This window comes from Dipodomys ordii, unplaced genomic scaffold (genome assembly GCF_000151885.1).
Source record: "Dipodomys ordii isolate 6190 unplaced genomic scaffold, Dord_2.0 Scaffold10, whole genome shotgun sequence".
NCBI lineage: Eukaryota > Metazoa > Chordata > Mammalia > Rodentia > Heteromyidae > Dipodomys > Dipodomys ordii.
In genome coordinates this window covers 24,331,748-24,349,361 of record NW_012267226.1, presented here as the reverse complement: position 1 = coordinate 24,349,361, position 17,614 = coordinate 24,331,748, and the positions used below count along the sequence as shown (strand labels likewise).

Below are 17,614 nucleotides of genomic sequence, written 5' to 3'. Positions count from 1 at the left end.
GCAGGTCTTATGAGAATTGTAGAATGCCACAGGCCCAGCAGTGACTGGACACGCCCAGGCCCCGTTTACATGGTGATACCCTGAGTCCTCTGCTCGCTCAATCATGTGTTATTTCTTCCTTTCTGTTGTGCAGTGCCTAGTATTAATTGTTAATTAGTAACTATTAATTAATTCCTTTTGGATCATTTATATAAAAGCGGGGGAAACTTTGGATATGAAATTAAGAACTTTGTTGGCTGTGAAGTCATGAGATGAATTTTTAGTGTTCCTGGCTCTTTATATTTTTTATAGGACAAATCAGATATCCCTATTTGGACCAACTTCTCGTGGAAATGAAACTGTAACGGTTAAAAGGAACTATCCTAGCTCCTTTTTTATTTTTTATTTTATTTTATTTTTTTTGTCGGTCATGGGGCTTGAATTCTGGGCTTGGGCGCTGTCCCTGCACTCTTCAGCTCAAGGCGAGAGCGCTCTACCGCTTGAGCCACAGCACCACTTCCAGTTTTCTAGTGGTTTATTGGAGATGAGAGTTTCACGGACTTTCCTGCCCGGGTTGTCTTTGAACCGCGATCCTCAGATCTCAGCCTCTTGAGTAGCTAGGATTACAGGCGTGAGCCACCAGCGCCCGGCTTCTTTTTTTATTTTTAAAGGATATCCTTTCCCTTGGAAAAGAAAAGAGGGAAAAATTTGATTGTGAAATTGAACTCAGTTTTAATGGTGAAGAAGCGGACATTGAACTGCTTTTGTATGTTAGAGTTTTTCTTTTCAGACATTTCCACTATAAACAACTACTATCTTATTGAGCTCATAAATAGTATCTAGATGAAAAACGGAGGAGAAAAGATTTCAAGTGAAATTGAAAACAGCTGACAGCCAAACCTCTGCCCGGCCCGCCCGTTCCACTACCTTTTCATCAGACCACTGTGAACTTGAACGCCGTCATTTCCTCTGTTTTGCTGAGACAGTGCCATGCCGTCTCTAGATCTTGATTTCACTCTGTTGTCCTCCGCATCCTTCAGATACACCCCTCACTAGAGACAGTTTTGATGAAGTTAACTTTCAATGTTTGGCCATAGTGACTTTATGCCTATTAAATAGTTACAGCTCAGCACTTAGTTTATTATGATTGTGTTGTTGTTTGCCTTAGAAGTAACCAGCACAGGAAGGGCTGTGGCTGAGGGGGAAAGCACCTGCCTAGCTAGCGCACGGCCCTGAGTTCTAATGCCAGTTCTACAGAAGAAAGTTAGGGGCAGTACAGGCAGTTTTCTAAAGAAATACTTTGGACCTTAGTTCAGAACGGGCTGTGTGAGTCTGTGTACCCACGGCAGGTCCTCTCACCGCCCGTCCACATGGGAAGGAGGATCTCAGATGCCACGTGCGTCAGTGGTACCTCCGGGATCAGGGCTCTGACCCTGTGCCTCTCACACTGGGCATGCGCTCTCTCAATAGCAACTGCGGCTAGGTAGTACTGGATGCATCGCTTCCTATAGCATTGAAATTGCTTCTTCTTCATAGGTCACTGCTTAGAAGTGACGCAGATCCTAGTGTGTGTGTGTTGTATACATTAAATACAGATACTTCCCCTCGCGTCTTCGAGGAAGACACCTGCTCAACTTTTAATTTGCAAACACACAGAAGCATTCATCTCTTAGCGTGTTTATCAGCCTCTGTTGTAGTAGATGTTAGTCATTAGGATCTTATTTTCAATAATGTAATGGTTACACAGACAAAACCACAGAATTTAAAGTGTACGAGGCCTAGCAAGCTCCGCTTCCGTGCTTGCTCTTGTGTAATTAGAAATGAAGGAAGACCAATGCTCTTTTTTCTTTTTTGTTTTTACATAGCTCAGTCACTCAAAGAATTTGCAAGGCTACTTATTGCTGTAGAAGAAGAGAGGAGAAGACTGGTAAGTTTGGTCTTTATTTTGTTATAATATTGTTTCATTTGGGCATATTATAAGAAAGATAAGATGTCAGATAGCAAGATAAGACCTCATGATGTGATACCTTTACTAAATGCTACATATGCTTGTGGAATTGTTCATTTGTAAATATTATTAACAGGGTACACTATATGACTTAACTTCATTTGTTCAGCAGATACAGAGAACCTCTTGCCATTCAATTGTTCTGGGAATTGAAACTATTGAAGAAAATGGCCCATTAGAAACCATTTCTAACTGAGCCAGCATGCCTGGATTATCTTATAACAGCTATAGTATTAAAAATATTGGTGTATTTCAAGCATGAAAGGCAGTTTGTAGGAGGAACTGACTCTGGTACTTATTAGCAGAAGAGTTTCATGGAAAAGTGCCGTGAGTTGGCTCATGAGAGCTGGGAGAACTTTCTTCCTGGGAAGAATGAAGAGAACTTTCTAGAACTTTCTAGGTTAACTTGCATGAGAGCACAATTCTTGGTAAACACATTTATCTGTTTAAAAAAAATTGGACTCAATGTATTCAGATTTCTTTCTGTACAGTCCCTGTCTGTGGTCCACTGTTCTCAGCTGTAATATGGGGAAAGCTGTCATGCAAACCCTAATGCATTTATGTTGCAAAGCATTTATTAATGCAAAGCCCAAAGCATGTACGTTGCAAAGCACGCATGGCGTGCATGTGGCATGTGGGAATCCACGCTCATGTGTAAGGACGCCGCTGTGTTGATGCGGCATTTTGGGTGCTGTTGGCTTCAGGCTCCAGTTGGGGTTGTGTATCACACGCGCCATACACAGAAGGCGCGCGTGGACAGGAAGTGGCGTGCTTTGCTGCCGTTCTGCCCAGCGGCTGGGGGAATGCAGTTGGAGTAGCTGCCTCGGTGACGGTGAGCCCCTCGGGTGTCACCAGAGCTGCGGAAGGGTGGCGCGGTGGGCAGTGTGGCCGGCACGCCAGTGCGGACGGCCCCCAGGCAGGAACAAGTGCAGGGCCTCGGATGGCCGCCAGGAGGTTTGTAGAAGGAGGGCAGAGCAGCCACATCTGTGAGGCAGAATTGCTGGAGGCTTGAGGTGAGGAAGGAGAGGGGGTGGGGTGGGTGGGGGGAGGGGGAAGGGAGGGAGGGCGTGGCATTAGGGAAGCAGCAGAGGGGGGGGTCTGTGGGGGGAGGGAGAAGCGAGGGAGGACGTGGCATTCGGGAGGGGAAACAGGGGGGGGTCAATGGGGGGAGGGGGAAGCGAGGGAGGACGTGGCATTCGGGAAGCAACAGCCCTTCACGGGTCTCCCATCAGAGCTAGCACCCTGCCACCTCACGCTGGGGCACACACGCCGTCCAGGAGCGCTACTCTGTGGTCAGAGAGCTTTGCTGTGAGCATGACTTTGACTTGGGACTTGAAGCCTGGTGAGATGCTGTTTCAAGAGCTTTGTGCCTCATCCACACTTTAGCTGTATGAATGACACAGTGAAAACCCAGCTTCTGCAGGGGGACCTGGGGAGGGCAAGCATGCATGCATGTTCACGCATGTGTGTGCATGTGCACGTGTGTGCCTGTGTGTGCATGCATGTGTGCATTGTGTACACGCACATGCATGTGTATTGTATTGCATGCACACACATGAATGCATGTGTCACGCATATTGTGTATGCATGTGTGTACGTGCAAGCATGTGTGCATTGTCTATGTGCACATGGGTGTGCATGTATGTATCTGCATTGTGCTGCATGTGCATGCATCTGCATGTGTTGTATCTGCATGTGTGTGCATGTGTGTAGTATGTGCGTGCATGTGTGTGTCCTATGTGTGAATGCATGTGCTCATGGCCTCAGAGGGGTAGGTGACAGAAGTGGAGAGAGGAGTTGGGAGGTGTGAAGATGAAGGTGGGAAGTGTGGATGCGGTGATGGGTGGGGGGAGGAGGTACAGCTCTGGAAGGGCGAGGCTCTGATTCAGACCCTGCACAAACATCTAAGGAGAGCAATAAACCAACTGGCATGGGTTATACTTTAATAGATGCATACAGTAGGGCGGTCATAGGCCGTGGTCCAGTGGTACAGGGGAGACTTTGCAGCCTGGGGGAAAATGCTGCTTCTGAGCTGGGAGAAGAGGAAGAGAGGAACCATGAAAACCCAGTAGAAAGTGGGGAACAATGAAGGGACTGAGGGGGCAGGTGGAGAATGGAAGAAAGAAGCAGGAGGGGTGGCAATAGTTTAAAACAAACAGAGGCAGACTCTGGAGGAGATCCAAGGCCAGAGATAACAGCCCTGCGAGTTAGTCATCATAATTACATTAAGGGAAGAAAGAGCACTTCCATGCACTCTTGGACTTTTGTGGTAATGTCCGACACTGGGCTGTGTGTGCGCGGTGTGCAGCCGGAGGGTCAGATCTGAGTAAATAGTTGTCAGAAGACATTCTGGGTTCGAGGGACCTGGTCTCTGTGACTGGCTGATGGAAGAGAAGTGGAGGCAGAAATAGCATGTAGGGAGGGCTGGCGTGACTCCTGAGCCGGGCCCCTCGGCTGACGTCGGGGTCAGGAGTGGAGCGGGCCAGTATTGGATGTGCACACAGGGCAAAGGTCACAGGTGAGGGAGAGCCCCATGGGGCATGAAAGTCGAGCCATCTGCTCTCTGTGCTTCAAAGATCTCCACATTGACCTTCCGCTGGGCTTCTGGTGTGGGCTGAGGGCAAGTTCTGCTCTCATGAGTGGAGATGAGTTCATACAGGCTGAGCGTCACTAACCCCAAGTCCAGATGCTGTAAAATCCACTTTTTTTTCTCTTTTTATTGCTGATATGACATTCGAAAAGTGAATGGTTTTGGAGCAATTTGATTGCAGTCTGCTTAACTAATAAGGTCTATGAAAAATCTCAGAAACTCAGATATCTGAAAGTCCTCTGGTCCCAAGCATTTCAGATAAGGTTTACTTGTGCACTGATTTTGAAGAAGAGGAAACTCAAAAATAAAAGCAATACCAGAATCCCTGCAAGGATTGGAGCCCAGGAGTTGAACTCTAGAATCTTCCTGTAATTTATAATGTTCCAAATTAAATTTCTATTTAACTAAAACTGCATCAATATCAGTAGATCATCTGTATTGTTAATAATATGTAAGGCGCATGAATAAGTACTCCAGGGGCCTTACTGATATCTCGAAAACCGCTGTAGAGATGATCACAGTTTTGAAGTTTCTTAGGTTAATTTTCAAATACGTGATTATTTTGCTTATTTATTTATCTGTGTATTTATCCACTTTTTGCTGGCAGCCTGTGCAGTTGCTGGCCAGTTGTACCCTCCTTAGTTCATGAATTCTTTTCTGAAGAGTGACATCATAATGGCTGATATTTGGTGGTTATCTAGAAAATTGCCAGATTGAAAGACTTACAAGTGGTTTCATGGGAACTTTCTACGTTCTATGCTCCTGTTTTCCAAGATCCTTTCCTACCCCCCTCTTGTGGTTTATGTGGATGGTAAGGATTTGAGCAAACCCCTTTCCCCCAAAAAGAATGGAAAGAGCCATCCATTTGAAATAGGACAGTCGAGGTAAAGTACTTTCACACGCTTCTCATTTTCCTCTTTGTCAAATGACATTTTGTGGTGCACTTTCCTCTTCAGTTTTGCTACTTTAGCACGAATCTTTGGGCAGGGTTATTGTTGCTATTGGTTGTGAATATTCTCAGGAGCCACTGTAGCTGGCCCCTGGACTCAGCCCCTGGCCTTCCACCCCAACCCTGCCCATCGCTAGTTACCTGCCATCGCCGTCTGTGCCAGCTCCACAGCCCGGTTTACCTGTGTGTCCGATTGAAATCGCTCCATGATTGCATCTGTACTTCCTCGGCAGGGCTGTTGCTCTTTTTGCTTTTAGTAGTGTTGGGGATGTGGTCAACGCTACTGTCTTCATAAATGAGGTCCTCCTGTTCGCCATTAAAGGTTGGGAAGCACACCTTTTATTTTCTGAAAGGTAAATGTAAAGAATTAGGTATTTACCCTGCACAACTTCTTCTGACAGCTGCATGGGGAGTTTAATTTTAAAAGACAGGGAAAAAATAAAGCTAAAGCCAGTTACCCATGGCTCACACCTGCCATCCTCAAGGAGCTTGAGATCTGAGAATCAGGGTTCAAAGCCAGCCAGGAAGATCTGCAAGCCTCTTAACCACCCAGGCACCAGATGTGGAGCTGTGGCTCGAGAGGTAAAGTGCTGACCTTGAGTAGAAAAGTTCAGGCCCTGAGTTCCAGCCCCAGGACCGGCACCAAAAATAGGCATGTTTGTCTATGATGCAGCTGATAATGTTCACCGTGGAGAGAATCTTGTCTAGCGTCTGTTTATACCCCGGATAATTTAGTCATTTGAAGCTTCATTATTTTAATTGGCGGCAGTAATTTCCTGTGCCTTTTGCTCTTTTCAGACAAACGTTTACTGCCAGCCTCGGAAAAGAAGGCTATAAAAACGAGACAAGCTTGGTGTTTCCACAGCGATGTGACCAGAGTTTACACATGGGATGGGGAGTGGGAAATGGGGCAGCTGGGTGGTGGCAGCGCTCTGAGGTGAGCCGGTGGCCTGGCCAGGTGTGTGGTGATGAGTGAAAGACAGACGCTGGACAGACAGCCCTGCGGGGGGCAAGCAGCCACCCCTCAGAGGCTGCTCAGGAGGCGTGAATCGGGCTGGGTGGAGCCTGGCCCCAAGCAGCATCCATTTAAGCTTCCAGAGAGCAGGGATTGTGAGCGGCCCTGTGGCTGTGTACCTGCGTCGTGAGTCGTGGGTGTGAAGCAGTGTCACACCACATGCCACACGTAGACCTCTCCTCTCTGGTTAAGACCAGACATGGCTTCCAGACATTGCCTGGCAGGCCCCCCCACCCTCTTCCCCAGGCCTGCCGTGTAGTGGGTTTCCCGGGAACAGTCAAGTCCAGAACTTCTGGTCTAATGTATTTCTAATGTATCCCTTAGTTACCTCTTGGAGTTAACCCGGCTCACCATTAATTCGGGATAATTCTTAGTCCCTCTGCTTGATCTAAGTTTTCAAAAGATAGGGCAGCTTCTTGATTTTATTTATTTAGTAGCTAGCCTTGTTTCCTTATGTGTAACAAGTTGGAACTAGTTGAATATAGATACATACTTGAATTCAGATAGAGTATCTGTGCAAAAAACGGTCTTAGAGTCAAATACATTGTTGCATGGTAAAATGCATTTTGTGTTTCTTGTGTAGCAGGTACTGTGTTAAACACCCTAGATATACACTCTCATTCACGTCAGAGCTGTGGGCGAACTCAGGCTTGACCACGGTGCCTGTTTACTTTTCACCTCTGTTTCCAGGTACAGAAGGATGAGGAGGACCCAGGGTGGAAGATGGGTTTGGGGTCCGTACACACCCCATAGAGATCCTTGACATTGGAATACTCATGTTCAGCTTGGAATCCCATCCCCGGCTTTTCCCATTTGTACTAGTTTTGGGGAATGTCTATGTGATTGCTCAGGTTTCCATCTACTTTCTAATTTTTGGTAAAAGATCCTTAGAGCACAGCGTGAGTCTTGGTGTCAGTAATACGGACACGTTCTAAAAGCAGGAAGGAAGTCTGGGCCACCAAGTTTACCTCGGTAGAATGTGACTGCTCTTCTTTGTCAAGAGCTTCTCTTAGTGAAGACACAGCTCTTAGTGAGCTCTCAGTGAGCACAAGCATGGAGGAGGCAGCTCTCCGCAGAGGGCCTCGGATGCTGCAGGTGCCCTGCCCACGTCCACCCGTCTCCAGGAGCCGTCAGCCAAGAGCCCCGCTCGTCAGTGCAGGGCTGCTTGAGAATGCTTGGCTGTCATTTGGAAAGTTACTGAAAGTTTTCCCTGGAAAATTTTTAAGAGGCTTTAAAAAGATTAAAAGAAACTTTGAACTCACTCAAGTGATGTTTTTAAAGGACAGAGACCTCGTTAAGTGATGTTTATCGTGGCTGACGGATCAGCGTGTGTGAAGGCAGGCTTTTAATGTTGCGGAGTGCATTCTGGTCTTTTTAAATCCGTCTTGCTCCATTAGCATCCTATGCCCGGCTGCGTATGGGTGTAGACGTACATGTATATGCACCGAGGTGCACACATTCTACCTGCAAACAGTTGGTGTTGAGAACACAGTTTGACTGCAGATAGCTTGTGGTTTGAATGCAAGGCCATACACTTGCTTGGCTTGTGCTCTACCATTTAAGCCATAACTCTTAACAGCTTTTTGCTGGCAATTTTGGAAACAAAACCTTGAGGACTTGTTTGTCCTAACTGAGATCCTCAGAATTCCTCAGGCTCCAGAGTAGCGAGGATTGTAGGCGTGAGTGGCTGGTGCCTGGCTTCTGCTCATTTGTAATGTACTTCTGGTCATAGCTTCAGTCTCTTGATAGGAATGTAATGATCAGTTGTTCAGTATTGGTCCCATGCAGAAGGAAAGTACACACTAGCATTTCAAGGACACAGTAAAATAGAGAGATGTGAGGACTTGCTATAGTTGAGGAGATTACCCATTTCTTAAAAAAATTAGGTTTATGATTATGACTATGATGACTTCTAGTATCCAGTGCTTCACTTTTCTGTTCTCTGGGAAGACATGGGGAAAGGTCTAAGGTCTTTGCTCCGTTTCTGTACTTCAAGCCCCTGGCAGTGAGGCCTGGCTGGGTTGTGATGATCGGCTCGTCAGGATAAAGGGAGGTGGGGAGATGGTGTGGATGTCACCAGACTTGTGACCACTGGAGCGACATTGTCTATAAAACACACGTATTCATCACCTGACATATGAAATGGCCCCTCCTCTGTACAACACCTTAATAATAACAATCAAAAATAACTTTTAGAAAGAAAAGCAAAGTAGGTGGAAGGTTGGCAGCATGGCCCAGGTGGTAGAGCTCCAGCCAATAAGCAAAGGTGTCAGATACTGAGTTCAAGGCCCAGTCTTGGGAAGAGAAAGACAGGGACAGAGAGACAGAGACAAAGAGAGAGAGAGACAGAGATATGTAAGAGTAGGTAGATTCTCAGTGCTGGGGCTGGGGAACTCCCCGAGAGGCTGCCTGGACCTTTACCTCCAAGAAAGCATGGCCAGGAGGAGGAGAGCGACGTTGGCTGGAGCTTGGCTGCCTTGTTAGCTGGTTTCGAAATACCCTGGCCCTGCCTTCCAGGCAGGAGCGGAGATTCCAGACCGTCCGGTTCTGAGAGCTGCCAGAGGCAGAGGAGCCTGGCTGGCCGCCGGTCACCATTGTTCTGTCTGTAAGACAGACAGACGGACAGAAACACTGCTGGATGCCTGGACAAGCCCTGCCCCACCTCCACCAACCCCCCCAGAGCCTCAAGACCGGGAGAGAACAGCAGTGGCGTGGCCCAGGCCATCGTCCCTTCTCTTAACTAATTCCCCTCCTCTCCGGTCTCACTCCCACTCTGTGTTCTGTCCCCGCGTGTCTGTATCTCTTTTCTCGCAGCGTGTGCAGTTCGAAGCAGTCCTTTACTCTGGCAGCTGAAACATCTTGAATGTCTATGCGTTCTGTCTCATTCTGCTTTAATTAAAACCACATTTCTTCTGGGACGCACGGCTCATTTGTGAGGGCTCCGGATTTCAATCATTTCTCAAGCAGGAGTTACATTCTGCTGATTCCTTACTGGGTCCTTATACTATTTCCATGGAGACAGGTACCTGTCAGAGCAAAACATGTGCGGCCGTGGCAAAACATGCATGTTGGTGGCGGTGTGTCCCCATCTGCCCACAGGAGACATGCCCCAAAGGAGACACGCCCCACAGGACTGCAGGCCGGGCTGGACTCTTGCTTTTTGGTATCTGTAGCTCTAGGAGTTGACATTGGATGTCTTACTACACAAGTATTTTCAGTAATTTAGTTCCAGAAAGTAATTCATAATTGGTTGAAAGCATAGCCTTAGTTGATTCTGCAGTTGTTTGCACATTTTAGGGTCTGTCCTCAAAACAACTTCGGTATTTCTGACAGACGGGAGGTTCTCAGCATCAGCTCAGCCTGCGTGCTGTCCAGTCTTGGTGTCCTGAGGGTGCCTGGGGAGGGTTCTGTGTGTATAACAGGCATGAGTAAAGGGATTGCTGTTCTCGTTGACGGTGCACTTGTTTCTGTTTGTTTTATTTTTGTTTTTCCAGTGCTGAGGTTTGGAACTCAGGCCTCCAGCTTGCTGTGCTGGCTGGCACTCTACTCCTTGGAACAGATGTCTGTTTGTCCTCTGCAACTCTGTTGCTTTTCTTGTAGAAAACATTAGTGAGTTGGACCTTACTACTGCATTTCCTTCTGAGAACTGTTCATCCTTCACGCCCTCGGCCTTGGTTGGGTGCGTGTGTTATTTCTGCACTGTTTGTGAACCGTGGGGTTCATCGGAAGCGCTTCCAGCTGTGGAGAGTCTTGCTTCTCTTCCGGACGCCCGTGCGGCCTCTGTGGTCGCCCTCTGCAACACACACGGTTTGACGCTGACCCTTTGTTTTTAACAGAGCAGAAAGTTATACAGTTATACAGAATAATTACTTACCAAGAGGGAAATCTCTACTTGTCTCAGCAGCAAGGAAAGTAAGCCCTAAGAATGAACAGACACATTTATGCACATAGAGCAACCTGTGGTACAACAATTCCAAATGTGTTGCTAGGGCAAAAGCGAGAGGCCTGAAGTCCTTGCGTCCGCGGTGTGGTTGCGGGGCTGTCACCTCCGTGGGGGAACCGCCACCCAGACAGGTGGCAGGTGTCTAGCCATGGCTGGTTTCCTCCGCTTCCCCTTCCTCTTTATTTACTTTCTCAGAACTCCGTTTTTCTACCCAGCAGATATTACTCTGTGACTGGAATTTAGACATGAAATGTGGGAATCCTGAAATGCTTTTGATGGGGCAAATGAGAACGGGACACTCCTTTGGGGTGTGGGGTACCGTTTGCTTGGTTCGGCGTGGTCTGCTCTGCTTGAGAGCCTGGCGAGCACTTACCCCGAGCGCCAGGCACCGTGCTGTCTGTGGCTTTCCTGAGTGGACCGGGTGCTGACCACTGCCCGGGCGTCTCCCCCCAAAAGCGGACTTGCTTCGCTCCTTGCTGACTAGTTAACTGTGTAGAAATCACGGTGACACTGGCTTTTCTTCTTGGCTTGGCCTCCGTCCGCCACATTTGTGTGATTGAGAAACCCACACCACATGTGGTTCAGTTTTGTGTTACGGAGGCCGTGTCTGGTAGGGCTTCAACCCCCCAGTGTCTTAATTGGTTGAAAACGTCCAAATCACCAATTTGCTCCAAGTATTACTAGAGGGAATGTTTTCTTTGGAGAGATCTGGGAGTCCTTGAACCAAAGCAGTAACTCGGAGAAGTCTGAGAGAACTTTTCACTGGAAAGGTCTCAGCTTTATTAACCCTTCCCTCGTGAATCTCGCTGACTGACCGAATCAGATCCCAAGCTGCTCAGCTCCGGCACGCGCGCAGGCTGTGATTCTGAGCGCAGCGCCCGTCCTCTGAGAGACGCCACGTGTCACCCTCCGCGGGGTCACCAGCCTGCGAGGAATGGCCTGGGCGGCCACACCTGCGCCCAGAGGCCGCGTCTGTGCCCGGGAAACCCGAGAAGAGCTGCCGTCCAGACAGGCGGAGGAGACGCGTTCTAAAGCGAAAGGTTTTTCAATCAAGTCAAGAAGGCGCGTTTGGCCCGGAGCCTGTCTGCTGCTTCATGGAGTCAGCTTTTGTGTTTCTACCAGCTGTGCGTCTGGGTGCCATCCTATGTGTCCCCTCCTGCAGGCCTGGGCGTGGGGTAGAAGAGTGGGGTGGGGGCAGGAGGGGGCGCTGACGTGAAGCTGTGGGATGCTCGTGTGTGAGAGATTTCCCAGGCTGGTGTGGGATCGGGAGCTAATGGAAGCCCACTCCTTCCCGTACATTCCTTCACTGAGTGGTCCATCCCAAGTTTAGGCCTAGATGCGCACTTCAAGCTAAGGTCTGGGTACTGACCTTAAGGTTGCCCTCCTGGCTTTTCACGCAGTCTACTACTAGGCTAACTGCTGCCCACGAGAGGGGGGTGGGTGGATGACAAGGAAGGTTAAGAGAAAGTGACATGTCAGAGGTTCGGGCTCTCGCTGCTGTGTAGGAGTTGCCTGTGGGGGCTGGACACGGGCAGGCGCTCAGGCTCTGGCTGTGTGCACCACGGTGGCCGAGCCTTTGCCCGTGCATCCTAAGGTAGAGAACAGAACACAGCTTTCCGTGAGTCCAGCTGGCTCTCGTCCGCCGTCTGTCTCAGGGTTGACAGCGCTGATCTTGGGGTGCAGGCTCCAACCCTCCCTGCCACGTGAGTTTTGTCTCTGCAAGAAGCTTGCTGAGTGACCTTTTGAAGTTGCATATCCCCTCTCTTCCTCTACCTCCTTCCCAGGGCTGGGAATTGAGCCGAGGGCCCTGTGCGTGCGAGGCAAAAACAAGCTACCAGCGAGCTTCATCTCTGGCCCCCGTTGGGGAAATATTGAGCACCTTCATTATTGATAAAATTGGGGATGAATAATACCTGAAAACTGAGATGTGTACCTTTAATTAACAGGCAGACACTTTGCTCTCAGCGGATTGTTCGTGAGCTCCCGGGTTTCGGCAGTCAGACTCAGCTCGTTTAACGTTGTAGTTCTGTCTCGTGTGCCTTGCTCGGAACTCCATTAATAACATCACCTATGACAAGAGAGCATATCCGTTGAAGAGTAAATCAGGGCAGCGGAAAAGTCTCCATTCAGTGTTTAGAAAAACTTGACATGTAATAGCATTTGTGTTTTGTTTATATCTCTTATCCGGATTAAAAACAATACAATTTTCATTGGACCAGAAAATGTTTTGTGGGTTTTTGTTTTTGTTTTTGTTTTTACCATTCCTTCAGTACCTGATCTGTCCATAGAGATCTGTGGGTCTTGTCTTCCCTAGAGGTCTCCTAGCCCTGGGCTGGGGCTTGTGTAGTCTTCCCTGGCTTATGCAAACTCTTCCGGGAGTCTGTTGGAAGGAGCCTCTCCCACACGGCGGCTTCTGTTTCTCGCTGTGTGTCTGCAGTCTTCACACACACGGCTTGTGTGGGCACGCACCCTCGCCTGCTCTGTGTGTGTTTCGCATCTCCGGTTTAAGCAGTTATTTTTGAAAAAAGAACATATTCTTTTATGTTTATGTATTGTGAAGTGGCCCCATTGCCAGAGGCCGGATGTGGTGGTCTGAGCCTGGAGGCGGCCGTGGCCCCGGGGCTGGGGATATGTCACTTCTCGGATGGTTTTAGAAGCTGACTCCAGCGTCCGTACGTCCCAGCGGCCACCGGGCTGGTGTGTGGTAGCTGACTCAGTCTTGTTTCCTGCCTGCCTTTTCTCCCACCCCTTTGTGTGTCCCGGATGCTCAGAAAAGTCAGAGATGCCCTTGCTGAGTGTGTTAGAGGGACCGTGAAGCAGCCACAGAGCCAGTGCCGTCTGGAGTCCTGATGCGGGGCCAGGGCTCCGCTGCTCACGCCTCACAAGCGGGCAGACGAGGGCGCCTTCCTCCCCTCTGTGCGACGCCCTCTGTAGGTGTTTTTTTTTTTCAATCTTGTGCTCACCAGCGGAGCTTCGTGGCCGGGCTGAGCACCTGTGTGCCCTGCCTTCGGAGCGGAGCGTCAGTCACACTTGGCAAACGCCTGTCCTGCATTCTGCTGGGGTCTCCTCATCTCCTCAGGGAGCCTGCGTGTGCGGCCTCCGTGGAGAGCCGCACGGTCTCATCTGGGGCCTGGCTGGCGGGACCAGCCCGGGAACCATACCAGGAACCATTTCCCGTAGATGCGGGAGCCTACACGGCCTCCAGGACCCTCAGACTTGAGCCACGCAGCCGCGAAGGATGGAGAGACTGTGAGCGGCTGAGGAGACGCCCCGCGCTCCCCGGGCCTCAGCGGTGCTTCCCGACGCAGACCCGCGCAGTCAGGTCTGTGGGCACACGAGTGGAAGGCAGGCCGGGGCGGTCGCTGCCGGCTGCTGGAGGGACCCAAGCTGACCTGCTGGCATGGCCAGGAGCGGCCCAGCAGCTCCCACCTGGGGGGGGGACCTCGGAGGGACGTCCCGTGTTCACAATTGCGCTTAAAAATCTCCAAACGACTATGTAGACCTCCACTATAAACGAAACAAACAACTGGAGCTGTTTTCTTCCTCTGAAGTTAACATTCAATGAAAACCTCATCCAACTCAGTCATAGAAGATGTCTACAATGCCAATAGTTTTAAAATAAATTGAAGGTCATCCTTTGTTGGCCCTAGTAATAGCAAATGTCTATTCAGAGTGTGTGTGTGTGTGTGTGTGTGTGTACGTGTGTGTGTACAGGGGTGTGAACGCAGAGCTTTGGTGTTGTCCCTGAGCTTTTTTACTTAAGGCCGACATTTTACCACTTGAGCCACAGTTCTGTTTCTGGCTTTATGTTGGTTAATTGGAGTTAAGAGTCTCATGGACTTTTCTGCGCAGGCTGGCTTTGAACCAAGATCTCAGATCTAGCAAGGATTACAGGCATAAGCCACCAGCACCCAGCCCAATGCAGCATACTTTCGACTCTCCAAAAGTTTGTTATTTTCCAAATCTGTGCTGAGTAGGATAGTTACACAGAAGCAGTGTTAGCAACGCTAAGAGGACCAGGGCCCCACAGCCTGCCACCTTCAGAGCCCCTGGTTAAACTAGAGCACATCTCAGTTTGAAAGTGCATGCGTCTCACTAAGAATTTGCAGAGGGAAGATTTCCTGAGCGTGAGCAGTATTTGATAGATGCTGGCAGAGCACAGTCTGGGGCAGCAACTACTTCAGCACAGGTGGTGGATAAAAAGGCCAGTTTGGCGCTAGCATCTGAGAAAACCACGCCCCGCTGTGCTCGCCCCTCTGACAGAACACGTGAGAAGCTGTCGTAGAGGCGCTGTTTTGCCTCGTGGTTTGAGCCCGTGCTTGGCTGGCTTCGTGGCTTTGGATCTGCGGTGTGGCCCCGCATCCTGGTTTCAGGAAGGTGTGGTCCAGCCCGGTCACCTCCGGGAGCCCAGGAGCGGGCGGGAGCTGAGCTAGAGAGGAGTTTCTCAGGTCATCTCTGATGCCGACCGGCTGGTCAGATTGTTGCTCTGGTAGAATTTCAGCTTTAGGAGAAGTCAGTGGATTGGAATTACCTGTGTGGCTTAGTGAGCGCCAGCCGTCCTAATGATGAGGTGCAGTGAGTGATCAGCTGGGGTCCATAGGAGAACAGTGCCCAGGACGGCGTCCTGCTCAGAGAAAGCCAGCTGGGGACCCGCGGCTGCTACTGCAGGACCCAGGAGGGAACGCAGAGAGAATCATGTTCTCCCTCTCATTGGCAGATGCCACGGGTGGGACCATGGGGCAAGGGAAAAAACAGGCAAGCCTTACTTTCTAAAAAAGGTGGCCCAGCTCAGTGACGTGCTAGGCAATTCGAATCGCTGGACTTTTCCGTGCTCGGCATTTGGACTTGGGTGAGAGTTCATTCTCCTGGTGTCAGTGTGGCGCACTATCACAGCGCCTGGAGCTCGCGTGTCCCCGTGCAAATGCAGGCTGGCAGGGACGCCCGCCCGGCGCAGCTGCTGTGGCGAGCACGTAGAGGGAGAAACTTCCACCACGTGTTGTCTGCGGTTCAGGGACGCCGCGGCTCCATCATTAGACAGGGTCCCAAAAGCACTGGTATCCCCAGTTTCCCAAAACAAACCTGCCCAAGAAGAACGTGTAGAGATTGTGCAGAGATTTATGTTTATTTAAGGGAAGGTGATAGGAAAGTTTATTCGAAAAGAAGTACACCAGACAGAGCAAGTGGGCCCCGTGTCCCATGCCGTCTGGGGCTGGAGTGTGTGGTTGTGCTCATGACCAGGATTGGGAGTGAGTGTGTGCACGGGGCATTTTCTTTTCTGGGACAGGGTAACAGGGCAGGGCAGGGGCTCCCGATGCCCGGGGGTGAGGCTGAGAGATCCAGAGAACCTCCAGCTCTGGACGTCACGGATTAATGCTCGTTTTCTTCTTTGGTTTTGAGTATCTAAGTTGATTTTAGGGAAGAGCCCCGCGGGGAGAGGGGGATGAGAGAGGACTTCACTTTAAAGGAGATTTCGGGAGCATTCCCGTGCTAGGTTTCCAACATTTTTGTAGCAGCGTTCCCCAAGGCTCATCTCTGATCAGAAGCGTGGATGATCCTGGAAACCGTCCTGGCTGGAAGGTCTGTAATGGCAGCCTGAGGCCGGCCGAGGCTTTGGGAAGAGCATGCTGGCTCTAGGAGCCTGTGTCCCCTCTTAGCGGGCACTCCGGTTGTCTTTTGATGGTAGTAATGCACAGTCTAGTTTTGCTGTCTTCTTGAATCATCCAAAAAGATGTATTTTCCCTACTCAGTAATGAATAGCCATTTAACCCGATTCGTTGTGTTTTATTAGACTCAATTGGGGTGAGTTACACCATGCGTCTTTAGGATGCTCATGGAGCAGCGGGTTTGCACACCGCTGCGATGGTTGACTTTGAGGTTCCGTCTTCGGAGGCCTGGGCAGCAGTGAGCAGGACGCGGCTCTTCCCAGATGAACTGGACAGGGTGGCAGGTGTGGTGTCCCCTGACGTCCCCAGGGTGGGCGGCAGCTGAGGAGCCGGTGGCAGTGCTTGTGCGCGGGGTGGTTGCGATGGTGCGGCTGCTTTGCTGTTTCTGGTGGGGTGCGCGCGCGTGAAAGCCAGGCCTCTGGTCGCAGGCTGTGTGGAAGGAGGGAGCCCGGGAGAATCTTCAGCACGCCTTTTAGAGAGAGCCAAGGGGGGGGGGATTGGAGCGAGTGGTGGGCAGGACCGGAAGCTGCCTGCCCGCCCGGGAGGCCGGAGGAGGGGCGCGGGCCGACCCAGCTCGCACTCCCCAGACCTCACAGAAGGGGCCGAGAGAATGCCTTTATTTCATTGCGTAAGAAAGGATTTTGACAGCTGTGCAGCGTGGAACACTGGCGCACGGTTTACGACCAGATCTGGAATCGAGAGGACCAGGAACGCGAGTCCGAGCAGACGGAACTGATTTGGAAAGTGATTCTTAGCTGTGACTAAGGGCCTCTGCTCAGATGCCTGGGAGAGTTTAAAAGAAAAATTGTGCAAAATAAATCATAAAAAACTGGTCTGTGGAAGGGCAGGGCTCGGCTGACTCTCGGCTGTGTGTGGACTTGTGTGATTTTCTGTTCAAGTCCCCACACTGGCGCTTTCCAGTTACCTTTTTCTGGTTTTACTTTCTTTTTGACAACACGGTGAATTCAATTTGCCAGCTTACTCAGTTAAGGAATTATTTATGTTAGAAGACTATTGTATCTTCCCCTGGAGCCCCCCCCCCCCAGGGATCTTTTCTTAAGCTGCTCTTGGGAGCAGATGCCTGCGGGGGAGGGGGGCTCGTGGCGAAGATGCCCTGTGGGTGTGCACTGGCCCCCGCGGCCCCCGCGGCTGCTCCACACAGGTTCCTGAGTTCCCCGTGTTCACATTACAGCCCCCCCCTTCCCGGCTGCGGCAGGTCCCTCCCCTCTATTGTGCTACCACCCGACCTGCCCCAGCCGGGGAGTCACCGCTGACTTGTTACCAGACGCACAACTGTGTCTCCGTCGAGTGGGACCTGGGTTTTAAGGTATGACGAGCGATTCCGGTCCTCCAGGGAAGATTTTTTTTTTTTTGGTCATGGGACCTGAACTCTGGGCCTGGGCGCTGCCCCTCAGCTCCTCAGCTCAAAGCTAGCGCTCTACCACTTGAGCCACAGCGCCACTTTGG

At 50.4% G+C, this 17,614-nt stretch overlaps 1 protein-coding gene across 1 annotated transcript in view; it reads left to right on the top strand.

Moving 5' to 3' along the window:
* Arhgap42 (Rho GTPase activating protein 42) overlaps positions 1–17,614 on the top strand; it is a 78,742-nt gene that overhangs the window by 14,068 nt on the left and 47,060 nt on the right. The window contains exon 3 of the mRNA XM_013009535.1: positions 1,845–1,906. Within this exon, the coding sequence (XP_012864989.1) occupies positions 1,845–1,906 (62 nt within the window). The remainder of the gene's footprint in view (positions 1–1,844; positions 1,907–17,614) is intronic.